The sequence below is a fragment of the Nyctibius grandis genome, chromosome 2, assembly GCF_013368605.1.
Source record: "Nyctibius grandis isolate bNycGra1 chromosome 2, bNycGra1.pri, whole genome shotgun sequence".
Classification (NCBI taxonomy): domain Eukaryota; kingdom Metazoa; phylum Chordata; class Aves; order Nyctibiiformes; family Nyctibiidae; genus Nyctibius; species Nyctibius grandis.
Window position 1 is genome coordinate 38278710 of NC_090659.1, and position 27154 is coordinate 38305863.

General features: G+C 40.1%; 1 protein-coding gene across 6 annotated transcripts in view; it reads right to left on the minus strand.

Annotated features, from left to right (window-relative positions):
- The window catches only part of REPS2 (RALBP1 associated Eps domain containing 2), a 103174-nt gene that overhangs the window by 25676 nt on the left and 50344 nt on the right, over positions 1-27154 (minus strand). For 3 of the 6 annotated variants that reach the window (XM_068425280.1, XM_068425281.1, XM_068425278.1), the window contains exons 8-13: positions 26723-26952; positions 21929-22023; positions 17703-17772; positions 15534-15599; positions 11150-11192; positions 8413-8549 (exon numbers count right to left, since the gene is read on the minus strand). In XM_068425280.1, coding sequence (XP_068281381.1) covers positions 8413-8549; positions 11150-11192; positions 15534-15599; positions 17703-17772; positions 21929-22023; positions 26723-26952 — 641 coding nt within the window. The remainder of the gene's footprint in view (positions 1-8412; positions 8550-11149; positions 11193-15533; positions 15600-17702; positions 17773-21928; positions 22024-26722; positions 26953-27154) is intronic. The other 3 variants (XM_068425284.1, XM_068425282.1, XM_068425279.1) reach the window with 2 other exon arrangements.

Genomic DNA, 27154 nt, shown 5'->3' on the forward strand with positions numbered 1-27154 from the left:
GTTCTCTGCACTCCTTCATTTATTTACATTCCTGACAACAGCATTAGTAAGGTGATTGTGAAATAACTGTTTTCCAAGAGATCTGATTTATTAATTCTCACTACTATGTCTGCAGAAAGTTGCAACAAGAAAAAAAAAATGTAAAGCTGTAGCCAGGAATGTAAATTTAATGAAGGATTCTAGTAAGGTGGTTGTGAAATATCCATTTATCCCAGGATCTGTTTCAATAATTCTTACTAATGTCTCCTCAGAAGGCAATAGCAATGCGAAAAAAGACTTTTAGACTCCTGTTTTAATTTTGTTATCAGGTTTGTAGAAAGACTGTAGAAAGCATCACCAGTGCCAGAATAACCTCTCTTCTCAGTTAGTTTCGGGAACCTGCTCAGCAGCTGAGCTTCATGCATCACAGGGAGTGACACACACACCAGATGTCACAGACACAGTCTTGTTACAGGTGTGTTTCATGTGCTAATCATACTGAACATCAGTCCTACCTTGATTGCATGGAAAATTTAGGAAGAGATATAGCCAGAGCTTAAGCAATTAATGCTTCTGCACTATGAACTCGCAGGTGTAGGACACTGGTGGGCTTACATATTTGATGGGTCACTTTCAAATTAAACAAGCAAGTCACTATTAAAGGTGGTTTTTATGACATCTTTTTTTAACACCCTATCCATGAAATTCAGCATGTTTTATGTAAAAGCTGTAAAATAGATTTTTTTTTTAAACACTCATTTCTGTTTTGTGTCATACATCCACAACATCGGCATTTTTAACTTCCTGTCCCTCATTTTCCCTAAACCATTTCATTTTCTAGTTACTGTTTTCTCTACCCCTTCCTTTTCTGTGTGTTTCTAATTGGGGACTGTTTCTCCCCCCTCCTTCCCCCCTTAAACAAAACGATTCATGATTTGGTTCCCTCTCACTTCACATTTAGCTTCATTCTCCACCCACAGGGAGGCACAGTCCCTCCACCTACCTCCCACAGATCCATGCTGCCAGAGCTTCTCACCTCTGGAGACTGGATGGAGGCTCCAGCACTTGTCGCCTGTGCCCATTTCCAACACAGATCAACTGGGAGCAGGCACACGGAAGCCAGGAAGAGCAATGAGCTACCACTCACCACCCCTCCAGTCCCCCTTGCCACTCAGACACTTCTTCTTGAGGACATCTGCATCTCCAGGGTCTCCCCAACAAGGGAGGCAACTTGCCCCCCTGTTCCACACAAGAAATAGAAGATCCTCTCTTGTTTAACCTGTAAAACTGTTCTACGATGGACCAACATTTTTTCACAGAACAAAGTAACCCACACAGGATCATCAAAACAGGTCAGTGGAGCTGGTAGAGCCAGTTGAGAACATTTCAACCTCAACAATTTTCAGTAGAAAAGAGTTTGGGGATTAAAATTTCATTTTTAACAATGTGCAACAGAATGAAAGCAGACTGTAAACCATTCCTCAATCCCAGAAAGACAAGAGCTAAGATTAGAAAAATTGGAAAAAATAATTTAAAAGAAGTTCCATTTACACAAATTGTCAAGAAACAGTTACACTTGAAAGGCTGGTAAGGTTTACCCCAGTTTGCACACAAGTACTCTCTGGACTCTGCCCCTAGAGATAGACATAAAAATTTAAAAATCTGAAAATGCAGAAATAAGTTACCCCACCAGATTCCTATCATGTAATAACCATTCATCCATTTATGTCCTTACTATTGTCTCCAGCCTATTCAACCTTAATTATGTCCTTGTCCAGGTGGGTAAAGAAATAAGTTACACAGTTGTAAACACATAAATCCTTCATAAAAAATTCTAAAAGGCTGACAGGCGTAAAACTCTTCCATTCAAATGAGAGGGAAGACCTTCATATTTTATATAGAATGAGTTCAGTTCAGTGACCACATATATTCTGAAGGGGAACAGGACTAGAAGAAAACACCAGCTCCAGTAACACATCAGGAGCTGAGTCCCAAAAGAAAAAAAATCTATTCTCTGCTTCAAAAAAAATGCTTTTGCAACATTTATGTTAAGAAAGCATTTCACAGGATTTTCATTGCAGTGCCAGAGAAGCACGAACAGCAGCTCAATTTTGTGTTCTCTATGGTTTACGTATAAAAGACATTTTTAATTTAAATTGCAATTGTTGTTACAATCCTTACAACCAAAGATACTAACTTGACTCTGCACTCTTAACTCGATGAAGCTGGCAACATTAGAGCTCTTGTATACTGTGCAAACGATATGCAGTGAAATGGCTTATTTTGCTGATGGTATTTGCCACTATTGCCATTCTAAAATAAAGGTCCTTCAGAATTATCATCTTCCTAATTCAATGTTTTGGTCTGATTAATAATCACAACCCAGTAACATGCAAGACAGCATAGTACCACAGCATGAATAAAATCCAGCCGTATTACCCAAGAAGTAGCTGGATTTTACTAAATCAAGATCAATACAAGAGCAATAAGAGGAAGGGGTCCTGAAAATTAACTACTTAATTAAATTCACTGTGATACAAGTTCACCATAAAAAAAGGACATCACTATTCTAGGTTCCCCTTGTCACTTCAGCTTTGAACCAAAAAGTTAGTTGAGAAATCTGTATTTATGGTAACACAAACAACATAACCCCCTGCACAAGCCCTTAAAAGCTTACCTTTAGTAACTAAGACTTGCAGACAGCTAACCTCAATAGATACAGGTATTTCATAGCAAATACAATTAAGCATAAAAGAATACAGAAGATAATGCAGTAATCACACTTATCCAGGTTAAGTTTGGCAGGTTTTTTAGTACCCAGTTCCATGTGCCCAGAAGGCAAAGTCACCTGCATTTGGCTCACTAAGCCAAAAATATGATGTAGCTGAAAGCAGATTGCTGAAATCAGCTGGAAACAGCATTAGGGTAACTATTTAGACCTGTTTGTATCAAAATGTGTATGACAACAGAGCAACAATCATTTCAATTCTCCAAATCCTCTTTCTTACACAATTACAGAACTGTTCTATTTGATATGTGGACTGAAAACATTCAGAAATACATAAAATTTGGCTGTGGTTGGACAAATATGAAAAACCAAAGACATCTCAACACACACTTACTATTCAGAGATCTCCACACTTGGCAAATAAAACCCCCCAAGCCTGTATGTTCAAGGAAAGGTTGTGCTAATTGAATGAAGTAATGAAGGTTTGATGAAGTAAAGGAAGTAACAAAGAGCCTTCCTCTTCAACGGTATGAAAAAGAGGATAAAATGTGATGCTGAACACCAGGTCTTCCTCTAGCACTAACGAAAATGAAAGGGTGCAGAAAGAAGTTTGTTCTGACCAAGTCTTGTGATACTTCAAACTGTGTGGGAAACGTGTATATGAAGGAATATAGAAGTGATGTGGGGACACATTTATATCAGTTACGGGAATGCTGATGCACACCAATAAACCTTGTTCCCTTGTTCCTTTTCTGTGAATACTACATTTAGAGCAGAGGGGATGTTTTCTTGTTTGGCAGCCATCACTAGCCCAGCAAGAGATAAGTAGAGGTTACAGATCTGACTCTAGTCAGGAAAATATCATCCGTAACAGAAAACACTGCACTTAGAATAAAATGCTAGTTGTGGTTCCCCCTTACCAGGTGTGGTACTTAATACCTCACATTTTAAAAGGGAGAAAAAACCAAAAATACTAGCCCCACGTTGCTGGCTGAAACCAGCAGCCCTGAAGGAGCGAATCCAGGTTACAGTATTTGCTTACAAGTGCATGCAAGAAATGGTGACTGCATTCCACGCATTCTTCACTGCAGGGACAGCCACAGCAGGAGACAAGTTTCAAAAGCAAATGAGCGCCCAAAACCTTCAGTCAAAAATTCATTTGTAAATAGTTATACGGCTGTTCTGATGAATTACACAGATATTCAGTCTTCCTTCCATATCTACATGAAACTACACTGTTTATGACAATTATGTTGTTTCATCAAAGCCAATTCTCTTTTCCAAACAAGTATCCTTTGTTCTACAGAAACGTTAATTAAAAGAAGTTATGCAATTCAGAAATGAAACTAAGTGGGAAATAAAATGTGTTTCAGAGGCATCTGTATCAATCTAACAAGATCCAGACTGCTGTCACTGCCTATAATTACCCAGAAATAAATTTCTGTAAGAAGTAAGTTGTCAGGGGCAGAAAAGGTAACCGAGCAAAAGGCCAGAAGACAATATATGTGTTTTGGGGTTTTAATATTTTAGGCTGAGACTTGCCCCAGTCCCAGAGTTACCCCAAGGCAGACCACAGTTTACTGCTGCTGCTGAGGGTAAAAGGTGGCTGGGGGCGTTGCTGCAGGACCCCAGCCAGGCAGCAGACCCCATGGGTACGCTGCTCCAGGCTCCAAGCTGCAGCAATTTTGGCCCCTTCAATATCTGCTCCCTCACCCAGATCACAGGACAGATGGAAGGGAGCACGAGATGCCCCACAAAGCAATTAATTCTGCAAAGAACCTTTGTGAACACTGCAGGAAAGCTTTGTGGGCCACAGGCTCCCAGGTCTTACTCTGGGAGCTCTTGGCTTCTATCTGACTAGACAGTGGGCTAGAGAAGAAATGAAGATGTAAACCAGGTCTTATATGTATGTAAACCGACATTTTTGTTTCTACTTAAAACCTGCTGTTGTCTTCCCAGGAATGCATAAAACCCAGCCAAGTATTTTCTTAATATGTACACAGGCCACATGCCAGAGATTATATATTCAACAAAAAGAAATATATTGAGAATGCAGCAGTACTGAATTATTCTCAGATGCTAACGTAAAGACTACACGATTAAAAAAAGAAATAGAAGATATTTCTGTCTCTTAACATCTCTTAACAGAAATTCACATATGGACATTTCAGAAGGTGGGGCCTTTCAATAAGTTCTCTTGTTTTTTTTATGTTTTTCCTGGGTAACACTAGTTACAGTATCCCAGAATAGTGCAGCTATGTAGTATGAATGAAGGTGCCTCCTTCCAGTGCAGTTATGTCCCAATTCAACAATTTTAAAGCACAGTTTCTGCAGCCAGTACATTGCTGGACATCCCAGCCACCACGGATAAACCATCTCTGTGTATACTTGCCAGGAGAGGGGCATCTTAACATGGTGGCAAACATGACATAGCAGCAGTAAACAAAAAACAAACAAAAACACCCTGCAAAAAAACAGTGCCCGCAAAAAGAATCTGCCACAGTCTTTGGCTGAATTTACCTGAAGAAAAGAGATTTTTCTTTTTCTGTCCTTTAAAAATGAAATAAATAAAAAAATGCTCCAAACCACTGGTGGCTTTACAATTAAGGAAGCAATACCAATAGATCAACATGAACAATGAGGAACTGAAAATAAAACTCAATACTACTGAGCACCCCTTTGCAGATGTGGGAGCAGATTATCTGCCAAACTCACAAAATCAGGGTTATTTCTGAACAAGAATTAGTAGGACAAAAACTAATGTACCGAAATGGGATTATGCTAATCATGTTGAATATATCCTGAAAGCTATTAAAACGGTCGATTTTACAGTCTGGTTTTCTGTCCTGACACAAGGCAATGCAGTGGTGCTAGAAGGGATGGTCATTCCAGCTAATTTCTGTGGTTCAGCTGTGACAATGAGACTATTTCTGAAAACCCAGGAAGGAAGGAAGTCAGGGAGAAAATGTAAAGCACAAATTCAGTCGAGAGTACATTGGGACAGAAAGTAAGCAACTGACCTGTGGATAGAAACACATCAGGTTTGATATTTATGCCAGGCTTTATTATCCCAATAGCCGAGAAACCTAAATAGTACATTGCCATCACGTCATCTATATTGTAAATCTGTAACTGGATCAGCTGATGGCAGATGGAAACTATTCTAACTTCATTGCTTATAATGTCAGCAGAAATAAGGATACAGCTTGTTACCATACAACTGTGTGCAACTTACTTCACTGTCGTGGGTTTAGGTGACCAAGCACCAGGCGGCCGCTCGCTCACTCCTCCCCTCCGGTGGGATGGGGAGGAGAAAATATAACAAAAGGCTCATGAGTCAGGACAGGGACAGGGAGGGATCACTCACCAATTATGATCATGGGCAAAACAGACTCGATTTGGGGAAAAAATAAATTTAATTTGTTACCAAACAAATCAGAGCAGAGTAATGAGAAGTAAAACCAAATCTTAAAAGAGTTTGGCTCTGAAACAATGACCGCTCCCTGAGGAAGAACTGTCTGTAGATGAAAAAGGTTTCTGAAAATGATGAGACTGGAATTTCTACTGAGAAGTAAGATCAGTAGGGAAAAGGATGAAAAAAAGAATGAAAAAGAGGGAGGTGATCAAAACAAGAGAAGTGGAAGAAAAGAAAGCAGCTGTATAAAATCACATTATCACTAAGATGTTGCAGAATAACAACTATTAGTGGCTTAAAGACAGGGAAGGGCGTGCACATGTTTCTTCATAGAACGAAGAACTGAAAATACGACTTCCAATGCAGACATTTGACTTCAAAGCAGAGCAAGGTCAATGCACCATGGTACTTGGGTGTGCTGAGATGGGTTGATTTAATCCCCTCCTTCTAATGACGCAGATTTATTTGAAATGGAACCATTCTTCAGGGTGGGCTACAAATTGTTTAACAAGTTCTTCCTTGAATTCTTCAAGGCTACAAATTCCTTCTTATTCTTTCCCAACGAGTATTTACATTTTTGACACAAAATAGAACAGCTCCATTAGAGGAAGACAACCACCACAGATATTTAGCATTGCCATCAGGGGACATTCGAGAGAGCAAAAAATGACAGACCATCATGCTGCAGGTACAGGAGGAATTTGAACCTCTGAGAGACCTTCCACATTTTTGCAATTTGGTAGCACACTATACTTCAGGTTTTGTCAACCTAGAGCCAATTCTTGTTCCAACTATAATTAGCCGTAAATTTGAACCAAATATGATGAACAGTTTTAGGGTGACCAGAGCACGCACTTTCTTTGCAAACAATCAACTGCCTACCCTTACTTAATGGTCCCATTTCCAGTGAGGAAACCCTCCAAAAAGTATCGATAGGACAAGTTATCCTTTCCTGCACTCACTATAACACTGTCAGTTTGTTAAGTTGCCCAGAAGAAATCGTTATGTTACTTCAAAAGTAATGGTGACTTTCAAAATGATCCCTTTCAAAAGCAAGATGTTGCTTTTCATTCACAGAATGACTTCTTCAAGAATTTACATTCTCCTTTCATTTGTGTTCCAAGAGAAACTTAAATCTAAGTTTATTTCGTTCCAGTTATACTTTTTATCTGGATTCTGAAAGTATTTGCTGCCTTAGAAAATGTGCACTTGGCTCTGTTTGGGTTTTTATTTTGATGTATAATGAAATCAAAATTGGAGGCAACAGATCCCTGAACAGGAACCACAGTCAAGGATCAGGAATTGCTTCTCTGTGTAAGGCAGAAAAAAAAAAAAAAATGTGTACTCCTATTGAGTTTCAGGGTTCAGCACACACAGCAGGACTCTTGAATTCTGTCTGGTGTTTGCACAAAAAAAAAGCCCCACGTAGCAAGAGTGAAACTCTTTCTTTTCTACTCCAAGAACCACATTACAGAGCCCAGTTAAAACATTCCTTGACACAGACAAACCTTGGCTTTCTTCTGAAGCATAAACATGACCATGTTTAACCTAGTCCTTGAATCAGATGATTGGTGTGCACTGCATAAAGCTCTGGTCTGGTTCAAGGACACTGCTAGAGCACAGCGATGCTGGGTGGCTGCTGCCCTGAATAAACAGCTCCTCTTTCCACCACTCACTGTGCAAGGTAAAAGGACCACTCAAACACTAACGTGCTGGAGAGAGCTTTTCTCTCAGTTCACTCCAGCTACTATTCTACATTTTCTTTCTCTCCCCTCAACATGCACCTGTGTCAAAAGAAATAGCCCTTTCTTTTGACTCGAAGAATGGTTTCTGATTGCCCCCACGCATATGGAAGACTTCAACATCAAAAATGTTTGCACGTGAGAAATTTCATTTTCTCCCAGTTTAAACACTAAGGGTTTTCTTCCTGCTTCTAAACTACAAAAAATAAATAGTAATAAAAATCAAATACATTGTAGTTACTGATGAGAACTGTCTAAACAGCCAGACTAGTTATAAACAGTCAGTGATGACAGACTACCATATGTTAAGCTTCCCATTATCGTGCCAGAAAACGTTATAATCACCTTAATTATAGAAACAGTGATTTTTCCCCTCAGTGATGATGTAATGCAAGAAAGTGCAACTTCTTCTGTTCTGTAGTGTATTACTGTCGATAGCAAGGGCGAGCATATGCACATATTGTCAAGCATTTGTGCAAACAGATCAAGTTGCCAAGTATGCAGCTAACCTAAACAGTCTCAAAAGAAGGAAAGAAAGCAAACTTTACCTTGTGTGTTTTGTTGAAATATTTTGTTCAGATCCAAAGAGGAAGCTCTGGAATGTGATTTCTGTGGCCTTGGAGGTGGAGTAGGGGGCTCTTCTCCCTTTTTCATGGCATCTTCTATTGATGTGCTAGAGTAAGACCTAAGGAAGAATGAGGCAGGGGAGAAGTAGAAAATATTTTACTTCAGAAATTCATTTTAAACGACTACAGTGAAGAGTATCTAAAAATACACTGACCAGAACTCAAGCTCACAGTGGAAATTCCTTGCCCTACTGACTAAAAGTTCCCCCTCATAACAAGACAGATTTATTCGCCAAGAGAGGGACCTACACATCTGGGGAAAGCAATGGGTCATGCTTACAGAGCCAGTATTTTTTTAAAGCCTTATCTATTACAGCTTCAGGCTCTTCTCATGTAACTTTAACTGCCATCAGGATAGTTGTAGCAACTCTTCTGAATAAATCTGAGTAAAATTCTGTGCCTCCCTCCCCTTACAGTTTCTGTTGCCTTTCTCAGCTGTGAGAGTAGTGTTTATACAGGTATAGATTCAACCTACCTCTTGCAAGTACACATTTTGTAGTTTATAATAGTCTAACTATCAGAATAAATTTTTCATAGCAAACAGTCACCTAATTACACAAAATTCAGAAAATCTAAATGGCTCCAAAGTGACCAAAACTGCTCAAATACAGGTCTCAGTACATCTTTCCGTGTGCTTCCACTTCCCATTAATCCCAACGTGGGGCATTTGCTAAGAATTTTGATTTTGCTGAATGGTGTCCAATATTTTTCAGCTGTTGTAGTTACCAGTTTTTTCTGCAAGACCGAGAGCTTTGTTCAAAATGAGCATTGACAATCCGAGATGTTACACTTACTGTAACACATTATGCATGACAGGCAAGACCAAAACCACATTCGAGTAGAACAGAAATAACTCCCACTAATGGGAAACGGATTGTTTTTTTGCCAAACAGGCTGTTGTTAGAAAACAGCCCTTTCGCTTGACAGACATTTGGCAATGCTGATCCTACGTTTCTGATGTAAACTTTAATAAATACAGGCGTGAAAGCCGTAATTGCTTCAAAATTTACATGTGACACAAAAACCTCTGCTGATGCTAAACTTTTTATCTTGGTAGAGTTTTGAATTCCATAGCTGTATCGTGTAAGACCTAATCCACCTCCCCCGGAAATAGATGGGAAAGCTTTGAATCAGGATGTTAAGGTTTTATACTTTTACTTTCCATATTATGCAGTGTATATTTTACTTGCATTAAAATTGTACAATGTAACAGTTTGGGATTTTTAATTTTTTTAAAAGATTGAGTCAGATAGCAGCTACCAGGCAAAAATATGCCAGCCCCAGCAGTGCCAACACAGAGCTGTGACAGCGAATCGTTGCTTGCAGCAGGCAGACCTGGCACCGAAAAGTGAGTTAAGAGTCAGCAGCTAAGAATCTGCACAGCTTAGGCTAGAAAGCCAGGCTCCCTAGTTGAAAGCTGTAACAGACTCAAATTGTAGCCTCTGGTGGTCAGGCACACCTGAAGACAGAGACCCTCGAGGTTATAGAGCTCTCCAGGCTACGCAGGACAAGCTCAGCAGAAGGTCTGAGTTCAAGGATGTGCTCAGGAATCTTTAGTCTCAACTTCTGCATTGAAGTAGTGACATATGGTCAGATATGAGACAGTCATATGTGACACAGTAGTCACAGTCAAGTGACTTTTTTCAGACTTGTTTAAGCATTTGCTGGTTTATGCATTTTTGCATAAAATGTTTTTTACACATTTTTTGCATATTTGAAATTTATGATTTAGTAACACAAAAAGAAAATTTAAAACAGTACGAAAGCTAAAAAGCTTTGGCTAGCAGCAGAAAAATAGAACACAAGGCAGTTCAGCCTTCCTGGATGTAGGTCCTAAGAACAGAGAACTTCAATCATCTTCGTTCATCATGCTTATAGCTGATCCTCTTATTAGCAGGCTTTGACAAGCTTGTAAGGAGGGAGCTCCTGAATATACTCTCATTACCTATGAAAAAGAAATGAAGCCCTCTAACTAGCACAAAAAAAAAAGAGTTTGAAGGTGAATGTGTGATGTGGCTATACACCAGAATGGTGAACAACCAAACCCAAAACGTAATCCATTTATACACAATATTTTCTGGCACAGGTTTCCCTTTTCTTTCAAATACCCAAATTCAGCAGGTGTCATTTCTAGCATACAGCAGTGTAAGTCCACAAGCCCTTCCATCACACACCAACCAGCTGTAGTCAAGTACATGCACGCCAACAAAAGGATTCACTCACCCACATCCAAGAGCTGAGCTACTATTGCTGTTTCTGTGGGAGCGTGCAGTGTCTCCCTCCATATGCAACCACTGTGCAGGTTTCAACAACACGAAATAGCTGAGAATGTTCCCTACAATGGGGTGGTCCCCGCTCTCCCAACACAACACTCCTGGGGCTGGGCTGGAGGCAGTCACCACCCCGATGAGACAGCAGGGCTTGGAAGACAGTCAAAAGTCCCAGCACCTTATGATCAGAGATTGCAGATCTCTAGTAATACTTATGTACAGCCTATAGCTTACAGATCTCTCCTGGTAAATCTGTCTTTTATCTGAGCTGGACTTCCAGCACACCACTGACTACAAAAAAATTTAAAAATGCAACACCAGTTGTTACACCTTGTGTCTAACACCAGAGGAACACATGTCTTCTCCTGAAATAGAAATGAAAGCAGTACCTGGATCGTGGTCTGGCTTTAAGTGCATTAGATTCCTGAGCAGCTGAAACAGAAAAGAAAAAAGAACCACTAAAACATCATAATTTAAATAAATGCCTTTAGCTGCAGGATCAGTGTACATTAAAAATGTGAGTGTTGCAAATGTGGATGTGAGAGTGTGCTCATCTTACATGAGCAATGAGAATTTATTTTCACTTCTTCTTCCCCTTTATTTCTGTAGTATGTAAATGTCCCACATGTAGTCAGACCTTCACCTTTTAATTTGGTTACCAGAACGCAAGAAAAGCAATAGGTCTGATAGCTCTGATCTGTACTCTTGCATGTAGTTGTGACAAAGCAACATAAGGAAGAGCATAAATTTTCCACAGAAATCACCTCACTCCTAGTCCAGATACCCATTAGTTGCCCTGCTTCCCAAAGCACAGAGGTTGACGTCCTTCCTAAATACTTAAACTAATTAGTATAAACATACATCTTCTTACCACCCATAAAAAAAAATAACACATCAGGTTGAGACTACTGTGACATTGGGAAAGAAAGATATTTGAAGATAGAAAGCTTTACAGGTTAAGTGTTGATCAAACACATTTCTATCAATGTAAAAAACAGTTTCTTTTATTTGGATGAATTCCAAATATCCTCCCACATGCAGGTTTTATGTGATAGGAAAACAACAGTGCTGACTTACTCTCTCTGGATAATTCCTCGGGGCTGCTTCTTGGTTTACATAGTCTTTTTGTGACTTTTCTGTTACTCTCCCTACCAACATCAGATAATTTTGAGAAAACATATCTGTGTGATTGCTTTCAAATTCAGTCCGCTGAGATATCCTCAAGGTATTACAGCAGCATCAATGATCCCAATGCACACACAAAGTGAAGCCTTGTACTTTTCCTATTATTCTCCTTAATCAAGTACAACACTTAGGAGAAGCAAATAAGTTGGGAAAAAAAAAATTCTCAGAGTTTCTAGCTTCCTTCAGATACATGCCTACTTACAAGTCAGACATTTATCACCAGCTACTATGCAGCACTACCTGAGAATACGACAGATCCTCCAAAACACAGAGCAGGAGCTACCTGTGGTAGCAGCTGGCAAATACTGACTTTTTAATGGCTTGCATTGCACTACTGCATAGACCCTCCATAGGAGGCTTTAGGCTCACAGAAGACAAGTAGCAGCATATGGCACATGTACAGCCACACACTCTTTCTTTATAAAAGAAACTGCTTTTAGGGTCACGCAGTGCTAGCTGATGCTTTGGATGGAATAAACCCAAATGCAGCTGGCAGTGACACAAATGACCACTTATAAACCAAGTTCTAGTAGATTCTTGTCACCAACAAACTGGCTCACAGTCATTCCAGATTTCTATGCAACAAACTCTTCCTATCAACTTAAGGGGAGAGAGGGAATTATTATTAAAATACGCAGTGGTGATAATCCTCCTCTCTCTCTGTGTCAAACTCTCAGAAAACACAACTTCAGACACTGCTTCCCTACAGTCATATGACCCAATTTTTCCAATGCTGAAACTGCTGATTATTAAATTACAGACACAATTATTAAACATATGCCACTTAGAAATAGGAAGCATAAATCCTTTCCAAGCTAAGCCATGTTTAAGAACCTTCAAATTTTCCTTTTTTTATGGAGACCGTAATTCTGTTCATACTTTTAGAAAGCCTTTTGTCTAAAAACCTGCAGGTAAAACTGACATTCAAACTCTCTGAGAACATTTTGTTGAGGTAAACAGGAAAGCACAGAAGGAAGAAAGAATCCTCAAATGCCTACTAATAAAAAATGAAAGCAATAGAATACTACTGCCAAGGATTTTCTTTTAAGCTTTTGAAAAATCAGGAAATTCAAGGCTACAATTACACAATACCCAGACTTAGCTTTACCTTTCAAAAGAAGTAGTATAATGCAAAAAAAATTATAAACCAGGGAGTTCATTATTAGGATATACAAATAATTGTGGCAGGATTTCCATAAAATGTGCAGTTATTTTGGTACACTCAGTCTGCGTGTACTTTGTGTTTGAGGTGCGGGTTTATACACATACACGACATAACCATTCAAGACGATATAAAACTTATGAGTTTTCCATATTTCTATTGCTATGGATACATAAGCCTAACTTACATGAAACCGATAAAAAATTAAAGCTGTTGAGTAAATTAATTACATTTATTATTTAAAAGTTTGTACCAGTCCTGGAGTAGTAGAGCCTGATGAACTGAACAGCTTGGTCTGCACTAATTGAAGTCATATATGATCATGAACTCTTATTTATTCATTCACAGGAGAGTGACAGTTCCCATTTTGGGTCTTTAACTGCTCCCAAGCTCCTCTCCCAATACAAGTTCATTTTAATGTACCAAAGGATGCTGATTCAGTAACTTTTGGCTATAGCCTAATACCTTACACTCAACTGGTGCCTCCTTGCTTTACAGGCTGAAGATTGGGTGGAAAATTGTACCATAAAAGGTGCAGGTATGCCACATGGCTAAAGAAAAAAACAAAGAATTTCCCACTACTCTAAATCACTCCCACAGACTCATCTCTTAATGGTGGCTGAGGTAGAAATATACAACTTAAATGCTCGCAAATTTGGCCCTTAATCCTTTAAAAGTCTAAAGCCAACAACAATCTTGTACTTAGGAACCTAAACAAACTGGCCAGATATTTGGAGATGCTGAGCATATAAAGTTTTTACCGACTTCAAATTTCTAGTGTTTCTAATGGCAAAGAAAACTTTCCCATAATGAAGCACAGCAGTATCATCTTTCCTGAATTTACATACACAGCCCAAATCAATAACCAAAGAAGGATGTAAAATTTCTCCCGCTTCATCCCAACCGAGTATTCATCCTGAAGGTTAATGATTACAACGACCTTTCAGAATGGTGACCAGTTCTGAAATAACCACTCAATTACTGTGCTGTATCTAGCCAACTGGATAAACATTTTTACTTCTAACATCAGTCTTATCACACAATCTGAGAACACGGTTGCTCAAACCCTTAATGCGGAGAACAGCAAGGGTGAAACCCCTACAGTGACAGGAGTCACGATGATGGGGTGAATCTCTGCCACCATCTCCCTTGGTATACAAACACAGCAAACATCCAGAAGACCTCCCTGACTAGGAGATGAAGGATATGGGGGAAAGAGGACAGTGGTGCAGGAGATGTGCAGGTGACAACAGTTTTTTTTCTTAAGCATATCAAAGATGGAATTGCTGAACTGAAAATAAAACTGCCTGGGGCACCCCTGGGCAAAATGGGGGTGGGGAGAGAAAAGAAATGAAAGTCTTGAAACCACCCTCCTCTCCCCCTGAGAGGGAAGTGTAAGAGTGCGTGTGTGTGAAGGAGAAGCAGCAATTATTCAAGAATAGGAGCTGAAGATAGGAAATCTGGCAGCTGCCAAGTGTTTGGGAAGAAGCCAGGAAAAAAAAAGACTTGGGAAATGAGGCATGCAGCTGTTGAGCAGCCATGAATACATCGAGCTATAAGGCAAAACTTCTGTGACAGACATGTGGGGTCAGTTTTCTTAATCAAGGATATGTTCATGAGTAAAAAGATCTATGCAAAAGGAAAAGAAAGCAAGTCCAAATCTGAGCTGACTGGGACCAGGGCAAGCTTGCAAACATACTTACCACTCTAGGAAAGAGATTTACAAAGAGGAAGGCAAGAGAGGTCTGATGATCTGAACTGAATGCATGGGAAGGTTCTGGAGCAACTAGGCAATTTTGACATATGCCGTTCCAGAAATAACGTTTTCCAGTATGATAGGAACAAGGAGTGTATGTTGGAGCTAGACAGAGAAAAATCAGGGGTAGTTTCAACAAAGAAACACCCCCTCGAATCAAAAGCTTGTGTCAGTGCTCTAAGTACCATAAGGACTGTTTCCAAAAGGCTATCTACCTTTAAACTCCTTGACAGAAAATATGAAAGCTCAGTTTTTAAAAAGGAACAGGCCATTTCAGAACAGTTACTGAAACATTACACAGTTATTCTATACTTTAGAAGAGGTTTTATCAAGAGGTACAATATTTGTGATCTTGTATCTTGTTTTTAGTAGAGAAAAACTTCAGACTCCTTAAAAAATGCTGTTAAAAACATTTCCCACATATGAATGCACATACACTTACAATGACAGAAAGAAAGCAAGAAAACCTTTGACAACCTGAAGTAGTAATTATTTATTTTGCAAATAGTAGTTATTATGAGGTAAAAGCTAATTTCAGTAGTAAAATAGTACGAGAGCAACAGGATCTTAAAAAAATGAATGAAATTACACTAATTTAGGCTTACTGTGATATGAAAATATTTGATCAAAATTCTAATGGAAATAACACATGAGATTTTTTTCTTCTTACCTGTTTTCACAGTCAAGTGCTGAAATTCCTTTGGTATTGTTTTGAGAGCACTGCTTACTTGAAGAGCTTAATAAAAAAAAAAACAAAATAATTAAAATTATTTTAAGTATGTGCAGGTAAAATCTACAGGTATCAGCTCTGAGAAAGTAGCATCTACAGCAGTACTAGTTAGAATGTCTATTAACACCAAATATACTCGGAAACTAAAGTAGCCAAATACCCTCAGAACACCCAAGCACCCAAATTTTTAAGAGCACAAGTAGTCAAGAACAGAAAGGCCTGCGCCCAAATTGCCAAATAATCCCAAATTTTGAGAATTTGGGGGTTTGAGTGCCTAACCCCAAGGACTTCTGCTTCAGAGACATAGCACACTCAGAGACAGCAGTCAGCAACACCTGTCAGAGCCAGGACTCGTCTACCAAGTTACAAACCCAGAAAGCCAGGGCGCACGAGAGACTGGCTGCTTGTGGCAACTCAAACCTTAACCAGCCTGCCCCAGGGAACATCACACGGCACCGACAGAGCCAGGGTTAAAATTTAGGAAATCCCAATTCTTTGTGCTTATTCCCCTTCCACTGATGCCTACGCTTCCTTTATTAATGACTTTCTTAAGGCATTGTTAATGCACTATAGCGTATTTTAATGTACTGTAATATACTATATTATAAATGATGACTTGGAATGAAAATCTCTCATCCCCCTCTGCCTTTATCAAATAAAACATGTGAGAAAAGTGTGGTTCTTGGGATGCAGTTGTATTTACGTTATCTTCCACATTTAACTAACTGACAGAGTGGAGCTAATTTACTTATACAGTCTTGAAAATGCAGGAAAATTTGCTTCTACAGCCCTGACCTACAGGTACTTTACGTCTGGGGAGATCTCCTCGGTCAGGGGAGTGATCTGCTCTTTCATTTGTCAGAATAGCAATGCATGGTAGAACAAGAGCATTTGTTCTTTTGCTGAAAAGGTAGGAATCTTGTCATAAACACAGCAAATCTTCAGCCCTGCATGACTGCATGCACCAAAACAGCTTCCCTTCTGACTTAACATGTCAGCTACAAAGAGCAAAGCACAAGTTTTTCATCTAAACAGGGAAGAAAAAAGATTCCCTTAGTAAAAAGTAAACCTTCCCTAGATATTTCAAAGCAATAACCTTCAAGGTTCAAGTCCTGCTCTTGTTCATTATGAATTTTACAACAAAACAAACCTTGTCAACAAAACATGAATTTCTTGGAATATGCTGACTTGTCAAAATGTTTTACAAACGCTCGTCAACTCTGACAACCTTTCTTTGAACCAGGGACGCTGGGAATCTGCCAAACTCGGTCACACCTGAGTGTGGAAGGTGATTCAGGAATGTGGACAACCTGGTCTCACAGCTCTGATGCAACCTCAGCATGTGGACAGCTAGGAGATCAAGACGTATAATTTTTTTTTTTTATTAATGTATAATCCACAGCTCTGAGAATAAAGCAACAAAATACCCACAACTGTTTTGTTTCCACATCTGAGGGACAGGGACAGCAAGTGAGAACCTGAAAGGTCAGGGAAAGGACATCTAAAAGGGAATGACTGTGTGATGATCCACAGTCTGATTCTGGAAGCCCTAGTAGCCGCTGAATGGAAAAAGAAAAAGATCACTTCAATTTCACATGGCTTGCTGCTGACGGATTTCAAGTGAAATAAATGAATCAAGTATTTTCAATCCAGTTTGTACAAAACTTTTGTTTTGCAAGAAAATATAAGGACTTTTTTTTTAACAGGAATAAAAACTAATTTTGAAGTGTTGCTATTTCCTGCAAAAAGGGAAATCCAAAATTTGGCCCAATGGAGTCTTTACTCTTACAAAATTCCTGATAACAACAATTACAACTTCGTTAAAATAAGAAGTGCAATATTAATTGCCTCAGGACTAGACATATTTTAGAAGGTGCATTTCATATCATTCACATACAACAGAACTAATTTTGAAGCAAACACATCCATTTATTTGTCCTCAACTCAGCTGTTGTCAATTTAGCTGTTGTCTCTTTAAATATACAGCAACACATAGCCAGCTTAGAAATTAAACATAGCATTGCTTCTGTCAGCAAATACACACGATTACTAAAAACACACAGAATTTAACCCGTAACAGGGAAAGAAAAGAGTTATTTATTTGAATACCTTGTTTGTCATCTTTCTTTCCATCCTGTAACAGGGCAGACTTATCAGGTACCTCTTCAGCTGATGTCTTCTTAAAGAAAGAATTTATTTATTACACAGATTGGTATAGCTCACACCTTTCCACAGTCAAATATTTAAGAACACAGATCACACAAATAAAGGTGATATTTTCTCTTGCACCACGATTTGCTTTGTCAGATAAAGAAGCATAGAGGACCTACAAAAAGACAACTATAACTCGGCTTTTCAAGGTGCAATAGTTCCACACCTGAAATTAGTTAGAGAAGCACTTTAACAGTGAATCACAAGGAGCTACAGACTATGTGCAAGGAGAGACTTCTCAAAACAGAGTAACGTCATTTTGTTTCCTTTCTCTTTGGCTGTAACGCCTGTGTTAGGGTTGAGAAAACTTCGCCAGGCCCTGCACAAGAGTTACAGTCTCCATCAGAACAGTCTCTCTAGCCAAAACTCTGGCTGTACTGCAGAGCCCAGTAGTTCTGCATATAACATATTCTGGCTGAGGTGGCTGATCCTTGGACTACTCTTGTCTTTCAACGTGCAATCACTGAGATGGAAAAAACAAATTTCATTAGCATGTCTGCTGGAGGCCCATTCAGGCCTCCAATGGGAAAACAGGGATCTTTGCCCCAATCTTATTCATTAACTTTTCTTTATTTCAGCAGCATCTTATAATATAGGCATTTGTTGTTCTTGTAACTTCTGCTGCGTAGCTCACAGCAGGGAATGAGGAACAAATTCTACTACCACTATCTGTAAGAACAAGGATACACTCTGCAGCCAAAACAATGGTAAAGCAAAGTTCAGAAGCTCTAAGCTTCCCTAAATATTAAGTGATGCTGGCTTTTTCCAGGGAGCATGGAAGAGGTTGGGCCTAAAAATGGCCTGAAATCCACTGGGCCTAGAAAAATTAATTCAAAAACATAGAGTTTGCAGACGTGTTAAAAAAAAAACCAAACACAAACCCAAAATCTCAAGTCAGTAATTCAAGAAGGCCACCTGAATGCTAGGTTTTGCTAAACTTACAAAACACACACAGACTGCTAATGTTATGCTCGAGAATGACAAGGGTGACGGCTTTTTGGTAACCAAAGAGGTTTTGTCTTCCCATTTTTTTTTTTTCTTAAGTTCTTGTCTCCCACTCTGGTTCTGGTCTTTTATTTTTTCTTTTCTTTTTTGTTCATTCCTTTGGCTCTTTTCCGCAAACTTTCTCACTGCCAAAGCTTGAAGATAAAACATAAGATTTCACACTATATGCATAAAATGATTGGCTGGGGTTGCTCTGAACTCCCTCAGAAATGTCATGCTCACAGTTCATTGAAATTTGTGAGAATCTTTCCATCAATTCAAGCATGCACTGAATTAGGTCTTTAGTCTGACACTCTTTACTTTAGAGTGTCAGGAGTAGCTAGGGATGTGAAGTTTTTGTACACACGTTTTCAGAGTCCTCAAGCCATGTTTTTGCTATGTTGCTTCCTCAGAAGCGTCAGGGAATCCCATGTGAAACTTTATAAAACAGATCTCACAGCCCCTTTACTCTGGATTTGGCCTTCTTGAATTACTGACTTGAGTTTTTTGTTTGGTTTTGTTTTTTTTTTAATATCTGCAAAATCTATGTTTCTTCATTTTCAACCTAGCCATAAAAAAAACGGATTTTGCAGAACATCCTGCCACCTTGCAAAACCTAAGAATGGAGCAGAAGATCCAGATGTTCCCCCAAGAATATTATCTGACTACAAAGGCAGCAGAGTAATCTGCAAGTTACTGGCAGTTATGGTGAGAATGTCTCAAGGAAGAGAGAGCAGAGATGAGGCACAGGAGGTCTGAAAGCTTAACTGCTGAAAATCGAATAAAAAATTAAACATAAAATGGGGGATCTGTTGCTTGTTTGGGTTTTTTACATTTTGTGCTGTATACCCTCTACAGCTATTTAATTATTACTATAATATTCCTACTATTATAATCTCCACTGCAGCAGAAAAATCTAAAAAGCAAAAAAGCATACAATTTAGTTGCTTAGGAAATAATCTCCTTCTAGATTTATCCTTACTCTGCATATACATTCAACGACCACAAACAAGAAGAGTCTAAAAACCAGACATTTAATAAGATTATAAAATTGTATTGGTTAGGTTACTGAAATTACATTTTATTTCCAAGAAACACAAGATGACTCTGAAAGCAAGATTTCTGAGCTTTCTGAAATATATAAAAGAATATTCTAATCTCACAGTCCCAAAGGCTGTGCTACTAAAGAGCAAACTTCCTCACAGTGTTGCAATAACCAAAGACCACTTTGCGTATCTGGGTAATCGCTTGCAAAGCCAGTATCCTAACAGAAAAGAGGGCTCCCTAGGCCACAGAGATACTGAAGTAGATCCTGAAGTGAAGAAGTTACATAAACTGAAGCTTTTTAATTATGTGTATAAAAGATACGTAATTATATATTTATTTATATTTTTGATTGAATTTAATTACATATTATAGCTATATCTTTTTTTAGATATGCACGTGTATTTGTATATGCCCATGAAAATCAAGTGAAAAACAGAAGCTGACACTCAGGGGTCTTGCCTACTGACAAAAAAACATCCGAACAGGGATGTGACAGTTTTTAAGCAGAAGACAAATAACTCTCCCTAAAAACAAGTATCCTAAACTGATGCAGCGAGTTAACTCAAATACTCAGTTGACTCATACTGCAGCCTGGAAATAGAGTTACATATATATGTACACACACATGCTGACATCAGCAAATGAGTTTTCAATGCAAATTGTCTTGAATTTTGCCTCATGCTTGTTTAAATTGCAAACCAACATGCACGTATGCTAGTAAGGCACACTCTCAAGGGACTGTTGAGCTTTACTGCACAGTGAAGAAGTGCTAGCGCAGTGTGGCCTGTGGCACAATCTCACAGCCCCCTGCGAATCACCCTCACAAAATAAGGCATATGCAAGGGACAAGGCTGTTCTGCTGCAGTAAAGAACCTGCCTATGCTGCCAACGTACCAGCAGCCCACGCTACCAGAACAGCAGCGCTGCTTTTGAAACCCAGTATGACTGCTGTACTTTGGCCAAGCTGCTGTACAAAGAGCAATACCACCCAGAGAGACCACACATATTTTAACAGTTCCAGAAGATAAACTGGATGCTCTAAGCATTGGCTGCAGCACTGCCCAAAGTGAACACTGCACTCCATAGCAGCTTAGGAGAGTCTGTTTGGTGGTACCACTACTGAGCTGAATTTGATGAGGGAACAGCAGGGTTCTGACCCTGAAACTCCCCAGAGTAAGGCATAGGGAGGAAATAACTGGAGAACAGCCTTGCTGAGTTGCCATGACACAGCATTCCTTTTTAACTTGGAAGCAGCATCAGAAGGGTCCGTTCTTGCAGTCAGTCTGCCATGTGACTCACTACCTTAAATACTAAACTTTTAAACCTCACAGCGTATATATTCAGAGTTGCAATATCCAGGCACAATTCAGTGGCCATGGTTAGTTCAGCTTTACAGGATCTTTAAAGTTTTGGTTTTTAACCTCAGTGATAAGCTCTTCTCCTTAATTTAATTTTGCTTGCAACAGTCTTCCATTACAAGGCTGGTATCTGTTGTGATACTGCTGCAATGGATCTCCATTCTTCCCTCAAAACACGCTTCCCAGCTCCTTAAAATTACTACCTAGACCCTTAGATGGTAGCTCCTTAGAGTATGAAAAGGCTGGATACTTAAATGGAGACTGAATCACTTAGAACTATGCATGTCCATACTGTACAAAATCTGGGATAGTTTCAGTCTCCAAAGAAGCAAAGTACAAGGAATCAGGACAGCCAAAACATTTCTCTTCTTATCATCAAAACTGGGGGATCGAGTGTGGAAATGGAGCACTGTAAGTGGAAGAAACACTCAAGAGCCACACAATCAGGAGCGCCTGATTAGAACAAGGTGTGCGCCTGAAGCCTCACATTTTCGACCAATTCAGATTCAGGAGAGATTTCACCTGAGCACTGTCCCTGAACATCTTCTGAAAAACCTGCTGGCCCTTTCCACACACTGAACGAATTGCTGAGAGAAGGGTTTCAGACAGCTTAATGACACACTTAGAGACTCCTAAAGTCCTCTCAAAGACTCACAGTTCTGCTGCTACACATACCACAGCCATTGTGAAGCTGGGCTACCACTCTGCACTCTGCAAACCCTTATGCCTTCTCACCTCCATCCGACTGAAGTCCCGAGTCTGCTGACCACCTGGCAACGACTCAGAATAAGAATCAAATAGCGCGCAGTCACGCACAGGCTTCAAACAAGCTGCAGGGGAAAGACAAAAAGGAAAAAAAAAAAAAAAAACACACAGAGACATGCCAAGTCTTTGGTTAATACACACTTCATAAAAACCTGTTTCAGCATTATTTTGCCCTTCATTTCTACATATCAGAACTGATCTATAAGCCATGGATGGCAAACACAAAGAAGAAAATCTTTCTGTCTTCTATTTTGAATAAGTCAATGTCATGAAAGGGGCAGCATGTACAATTTCTGTTACTGTAGAAATAATTGTGAAATTTGGGAGCAGTGATTCTTAGTAAACATTAACTGCCAAACAACAACTGTTAATTTGCATTTTTCCTCCTCACAGTCCAGTACGAACTTAGTTGGCCTTATAGTTTACACCTTGCTGTCTTAGGAATGTTAAAGGTGCTTACCAAACCTTCAACTCCTATTTTTGACATTTTGAATACTGAAATGTATAGTAGAATCTACATTATACACTAAAATTGAAGGAAAGCAAAAAGCAAGGACACTAAACAGAGTAGACGCTGCAGTACAGACCATCTTTAACTAAACAGCATTGAGAGCAGTGGGGGGAAAAAAATGAAAAAAAACAACTCTAATTTCTCACAGGAATATTCAGAAGAACCTCATTTCTATTTCACAAGCTCAGGTCCTTCTGCTGATATCACCCTGGGATTAGCTCCTCTGAGATAAATCTGTCTTAACAGCTGGAAAACAGCTTTTCTTTACAGAATCACAGAATGTTAGGGATTGGAAGGGACCTCGAAAGATCATCTAGTCCAATCCCCCTGCCGGGGCAGGATTGCCTAGACCATATCACACAGGAACGCGTCCAGGCGGGTTTTGAATGTCTCCAGAGAGGGAGACTCCACAACCTCTCTAGGCAGCCTGTTCCAGTGTTCAGTCACCCTCACCGTAAAGAAGTTTTTCCTCAAATTTAAGTGGAACCTCCTGTGTTCCAGCTTGCACCCATTGCCCCTTGTCCTGTCAAGGGATGTCACTGAGAAGAGCCTGGCTCCATCCTCTTGACACTTGCCCTTTACATATTTATAAACATTAATGAGGTCACCCCTCAGTCTCCTCTTCTCCAAGCTAAAGAGACCCAGCTCCCTCAGCCTCTCCTCATAAGGGAGATGTTCCACTCCCTTAATCATCTTCGTGGCTCTGCGCTGGACTCTCTCTAGCAGTTCCCTGTCCTTCTTGAACTGAGGGGCCCAGAACTGGACACAATACTCCAGATGTGGCCTCACCAGGGCAGAGTAGAGGGGGAGGAGAACCTCTCTTGACCTGCTGACCACACCCCTTCTAATACACCCCAGGATGCCATTGGCCTTCTTGGCCACAAGGGCACACTGCTGGCTCATGGTCATCCTGTTGTCCACTAGGACCCCCAGGTCCCTTTCCCCTACGCTACTCTCCAACAGGTCTGTCCCCAACTTGTACTGGTACATGGGGTTGTTCTTGCCCAGATGCAGGACTCTACACTTGCCCTTGTTATATTTCATTAAATTTCTCCCCGCCCAACTCTCCAGCCTGTCCAGGTCTCTCTGAATGGCTGCGCAGCCTTCCGGCACATCAGCCACTCCTCCCAGTTTTGTGTCATCAGCGAACTTGCTGACAGCGCACTCTAATCCCTCATCCAAGTCATTAATAAATATATTGAATAGAACTGGTCCCAGAACCGACCCTTGCGGAACTCCGCTAGACACAGACCTCCAACTGGACTCTGTCCCGCTGACCACTACTCTCTGGCTTCTTTCCTTCAGCCAGTTCACAATCCACCTCACTACCCGATCATCCAGACCACACTTCCTCAGTTTAGCTGCGAGGATGCTGTGGGAGACCGTGTCAAACGCTTTACTGAAATCGAGATAGACCACATCCACAGCTTTACCATCATCTATCCACCGGGTTACGTCCTCATAAAAGGCTATCAAGTTGGTTGAGCAAGACTTCCCGTTGGTGAAGCCATGCTGAGTGCCCCTAATGATCCCCCTGTCCTTGATGTGCCTAGAGACAGCACCAAGAACAAGTTGCTCCATCACCTTTCCGGGGATGGAGGTGAGGCTGACCGGTCTATAGTTACCCGGGTCCTCCTTCTTGCCCTTTTTGAAGACTGGAGTGACATTCGCTTTCCTCCAGTCCTCAGGCACCTCTCCCGTTGCCCACGACTTAGCAAAGATGATGGAGAGTGGCCTAGCAATGACTTCCGCCAGCTCCCTCAGCACCCGCGGGTGCATCCCATCAGGGCCCATGGATTTATGGACGTCCAGGTTGCTTAATTGGTCCCTGACCCAGCCCTCATCAACCAAGACAGATTCCTCCTCTATCCTGACTTCTTCTGAGGCCGCAGGGGTCCAGGGCTCCTCAGGACAGCCTCCAACAGTATAGACAGAGGCAAAGAAGGCATTCAGTAACTCCGCCTTCGTGTTATCCTCTGTCTCCAGGACCCCCACCTCATTCATCAGTGGGCCTACATTGCCTCTAGTGTTGGCTTTACCTGCAATGTATTTGAAGAAGACCTTTCTGTTGTCCTTGACCTCTCTTGCAAGGTTTAATTCCAAGGAGGCCTTAGCTTTCCTAGTTGCCTCCCTACATCCTCTGACAACAGACTTATATTCCTTATATTTCAATATATTGAAAGGCAGATTCTCACATCTAATTTATAGTTTCTGGCTAGCATCTAGTTTATCTGAATAAATTAAGCTCTTGCAAATCTGTCTTAATTTACAATACAGTGGGTTACATATGGGGCAAATAGCTTTAGAGATTCCATAAATTAGTTTTAATAAAAACTTTCAGAAAAGAAGGTGGTGGGTCAAATTTCCAATGGAGCTGTGCCAGGAGAGCTTTGGGCCCTGCGCTTGTTAAGTTTACAGAACAAGCCGTAAAACTAGCACGATTAATTCATTCTTCAATGCTCTGTCTTATGCTCCAAGTCACTTTATTTGAAGCTTTAACACTCTTACCGGATGCAAACATTTCACTTGAACGAAATTCTGCCTCATTCAGAAACTAATACAACCACCTAATGAAAAACAGTTTCCAGTAATCTTCACTGGGTTCCTAACAAGCCAAAAAAAAAAAAAGAAAGAAAGAAATCTGAAGTTCCACAGAAATCAAATTATGAAAACATGAAAACAAAAAGTTTCTCTTGAAAATTTCCTTTGACATTTTAGGTAAGTGTATGAGGCACTTGCTTACTTATCAATGCTTTCATTTCAGAAGTTGATACAACGAGGGCTCTATGCTTTCTTGTCATTCATGGTGTTACAGTGTGTTGAGATGTTCTGCTTTTTGTTAATGCAAGTCTTTCAAAAGACAGATTTCTGAATCCTCACTAGGCAGCAGAATCAGCATGAGACATTTTCAGACCCTCAAGTTAACCAGAATTAGCATATTAGCTGAGGTATTTAAAGTGCCCACAACAAACAATTAGTCCTTTCACCTCTTCCACGAAGATTAGCTTGAAATGCTTGTTTGCGTGCAACACCATGAAACAATAATCATCTAAGAAAATGGTAGACTCCAGTGCTGAAAGGGACAAATTCAGGAAAAAGAGGACTCCCAGGGAACAACCACAGCTTACCATGCTCTTCCTCCCATTGACAGAATGATCCCCTACTACTAGAGATAGTTATTTCCATTGCAGTTTTACCCAAAAAGGCTTAATGTGAAGACACACCAACAAGAACCTCCATGGAGGAGCTTACAAGCTAATTTATGAGGAGAACAGGTATGAGAGTAGAGAACAAAGTGGTGGCCCTGGAGGGAAAAGGGTAGTTATAATTATGACAAGGGAATGTAATTAGGGAGACTAAAAGTGATGAAGACTTGGAAGTGCAGGTTTTATAGGAGCTTCTCCCCTTGGATATGAAGACAGTGGATTATAAGGAACATGACTCCATCAGAAATTACTTCACAAATCTGATACAAGGTGAACATTTAATTTTCCTAACTACAGCTTGATTTGCTCTTTTCCTGTCTTTTAATATATTCAGTGTCATCAAATTTAATGGAGATTTTATTAGGTCTTAAATATTATCCCTTAGCCCTGTAATTACCATCTGCGATTAATCCTCCTTGCCCTAGAAAGTCATGCACATTTTTTAGATGGAACAGTATATATTTCAATGTTCATTTATAATTAAAAGAGACATAACCGAAGAGAACAAATGAAAGGGCAGGTCTCTCACTGCACATTGTTACTGAGGTATGTTGTATTTTGGATTAATTTATTCTTGTGCTACACAAACTGTTGTAATCTCCCTGTCATTACTGCAAATCACTTATAGAAGAATCTGTGGATTACATAAAATGCATTACAAAAAAATTCAACCTTTGATACAACCAGTAACTGAATCTAAAAAAATATATTAGCATAAGAAGTTCTAAAGCAGTCCAGTATTGTTTTCAACACATCTCCAAGAGACAGATACTTAAGGGAAAAATCATCAAAAGAGTTAAAAGCCAGGTAAATCTTGTTAGATTATCTTTGGTACAGGTAAGCACCTGCCACTTCAGGTATAAGGGGACCTGAAGCACACCAGAGCAAAGAGGCAAAGATTGAGGGGCAGGTAACTGTTACGCTTTGCATCACTATTTTGTGCTTTTATACATCCTTTCTTCAGCAATCGTCTCATAAGCACAATTAAAAATGCATGCGTCAAAAAGCAACCAGATAGCCATTACGCAGCATAGAACCCCATCCTACCTGCAGGATGGAAAATGAAGCCCGTCTTATGTGCACGTTGGGTTTCTGAGATGGCTACAGGCACACGACCTGCTGCAGGAGCATTACCTGCTTGAAGGTACTCGGGCAGCAGTGTCTCCGGCAGCGTCTCCGGCAGCTGGTAACCATTCTTCCTCGCAACCACGAGGTGGAAAGCGGCACAAAACTCTGCGAGTGTCAGCGCCCCGTCACAATCCACGTCACTCAGCTCCCTGCGGGTACAACAGGCACAAGTTTTCCAAGCCGTTACCTCAGGGAAACATACATGTGCAATCACAGGGGAGACAGAAATGCAATTCTGAGAAAGGGTATTTTAAAAGACAAGCATCTCTGTCATTCGTACTTGGTCTTAACTCGTACATTTGTCTCGGGGAAGATGAAGCAAGCTAATTTTCTAGTACTGACTTGTCACTT